The sequence below is a fragment of the Ixodes scapularis genome, unplaced genomic scaffold (assembly GCF_016920785.2).
Source record: "Ixodes scapularis isolate PalLabHiFi unplaced genomic scaffold, ASM1692078v2 PGA_scaffold6__148_contigs__length_123643588, whole genome shotgun sequence".
Classification (NCBI taxonomy): domain Eukaryota; kingdom Metazoa; phylum Arthropoda; class Arachnida; order Ixodida; family Ixodidae; genus Ixodes; species Ixodes scapularis.
Window position 1 is genome coordinate 32,106,964 of NW_024609881.1, and position 1,536 is coordinate 32,108,499.

Sequence of the window (1,536 nt, forward strand, 5' to 3'; positions counted from 1 at the left end):
TTATTGTTCTTGTTTTGTTGTTTTTGTCTACTTCCTTCTATAAATCCCTCTGGGCCCTGAAGGTATTGAAATAAATTTTTAAAAAAGCATCGGAAAGCAAACTTGCGCACTGTATTTTGCAGGAACTGTTGCATTCTTCATTTTACTTCTCTCGCCTTACCTCTCTGGATCGCCTGCTGAATTGCCTTCCGTCCGTTTGTGCGATTTCTCAAAATGACTGAAAAGCAGCCTACCACCATAAAAGAGTTGGCAAAGTTCTTGTCAAAGCTTTCTACAAAGTTAGACGTAATAAACACCAAAGTGAACAAAGGACTATCGGGAATGTCACAATCTATGACCTTCATGAACAAGGGATTCAACAAGTTCAAGGCAACAATGGCTAGTGCCACAAAAGAAATAAAGCAGCTAAAAGCCGAGCTACAACAGCTGAAAAAAGAAAACCAAGATCTTGCCAAAGAGCTCGAAGACACGAAGCGCAACCTTGTGAAAATGAAGCAATACTGTCACGGAAACCTAAAAACTAAAGGCATTCCACATAGCCCTCATGAGAATCTTGCCAAAATGATCACCGCAATCGGAGGTGCAATAGGCGTTGAAATTGCAAGCACAGACATTGACGTTAATTGTCGAATGCCCACAAAGAACCAGGCGAAACCAAATGTAATTGTACGGTTTCTCTCCCACAACGTCCGTGATAAAGTCCTAATGTCCGCGAAACAATGCAGGCCGACGTCAGATGCTGGTTTCAAACATTCAGAACCGGTGTACGAAAATGAACATCTATGCCCGGAGAACAAAGTGTTCCTTGGGAAAGTCACCGAGAAAAAGAAGGCCAATAACTGGGAATTTCTGTGGGTGTCTCAAGGAAAAATACTAATGAAGAAAGCCGAAAACTCCGGTGTAGTACAAATCATCAGTGAAGCTGATTTGCTCCGATTGTGTAACTGACTAACATAGTATCTATTAAGTGCAGTTCACACGCTTGCAACCGAGTAGGTCGGAGAGACAAGACCGGTTTGAAACCCTTACGACGTTTTAGGACCAACACCGCAGCATCGCATCCGGTCCTAATACGTCGTAAGAGACCTAAAAACCGGTCTTGTCTCTCTCGGTCGTACTCGGTCACAAGTGTGTGAACGAGCCTTTAGACTTAACGCTACACAGTCGTGAAGACTTATTTCCTGTCTGAAATAAAACAATATATTGGATGCAAACCCTCGCGTAAATGTTTTCACTTAAATATGCAGCTAATCATGAAGTATGTTTTGTTCAGTTAGATTTTCCCTTCAATGTCGTATTGTTATCAGAGACATGGTACTCTGATGACGTTAACATTTTTAAGTTACCTATGTAAACCACTCATCTAAACCGCACTAGGTCCAGTGGTGAAGGCGTATCGATGCTGATGCGAGCCAATCTCTGAATACGAGCCAATCCCTGAATACTGCTCTACAAATGAGGATTACGAAGTGCTTTCATTACGAGCAAATCGTGAATTTTTTTTCTGTTTTCGATCCTCCGCCAGACGGTACTCTT

General features: G+C 42.1%; 1 protein-coding gene across 1 annotated transcript; it reads left to right on the forward strand.

Annotated features, from left to right (window-relative positions):
* Positions 1-213: 213 nt before the first annotated feature.
* On the forward strand, positions 214-948 carry LOC120840005. The gene has a single exon (XM_040210433.1). It carries the CDS (start codon positions 214-216, stop codon positions 946-948), a length of 735 nt encoding a protein of 244 aa, XP_040066367.1.
* Positions 949-1,536: the final 588 nt, after the last annotated feature.

Bases quoted from the DNA above. Each gene is read 5' to 3' on its own strand.
- LOC120840005 (XM_040210433.1), top strand. From the start codon at position 214: ATGACTGAAAAGCAGCCTACCACCATAAAAGAGTTGGCAAAGTTCTTG.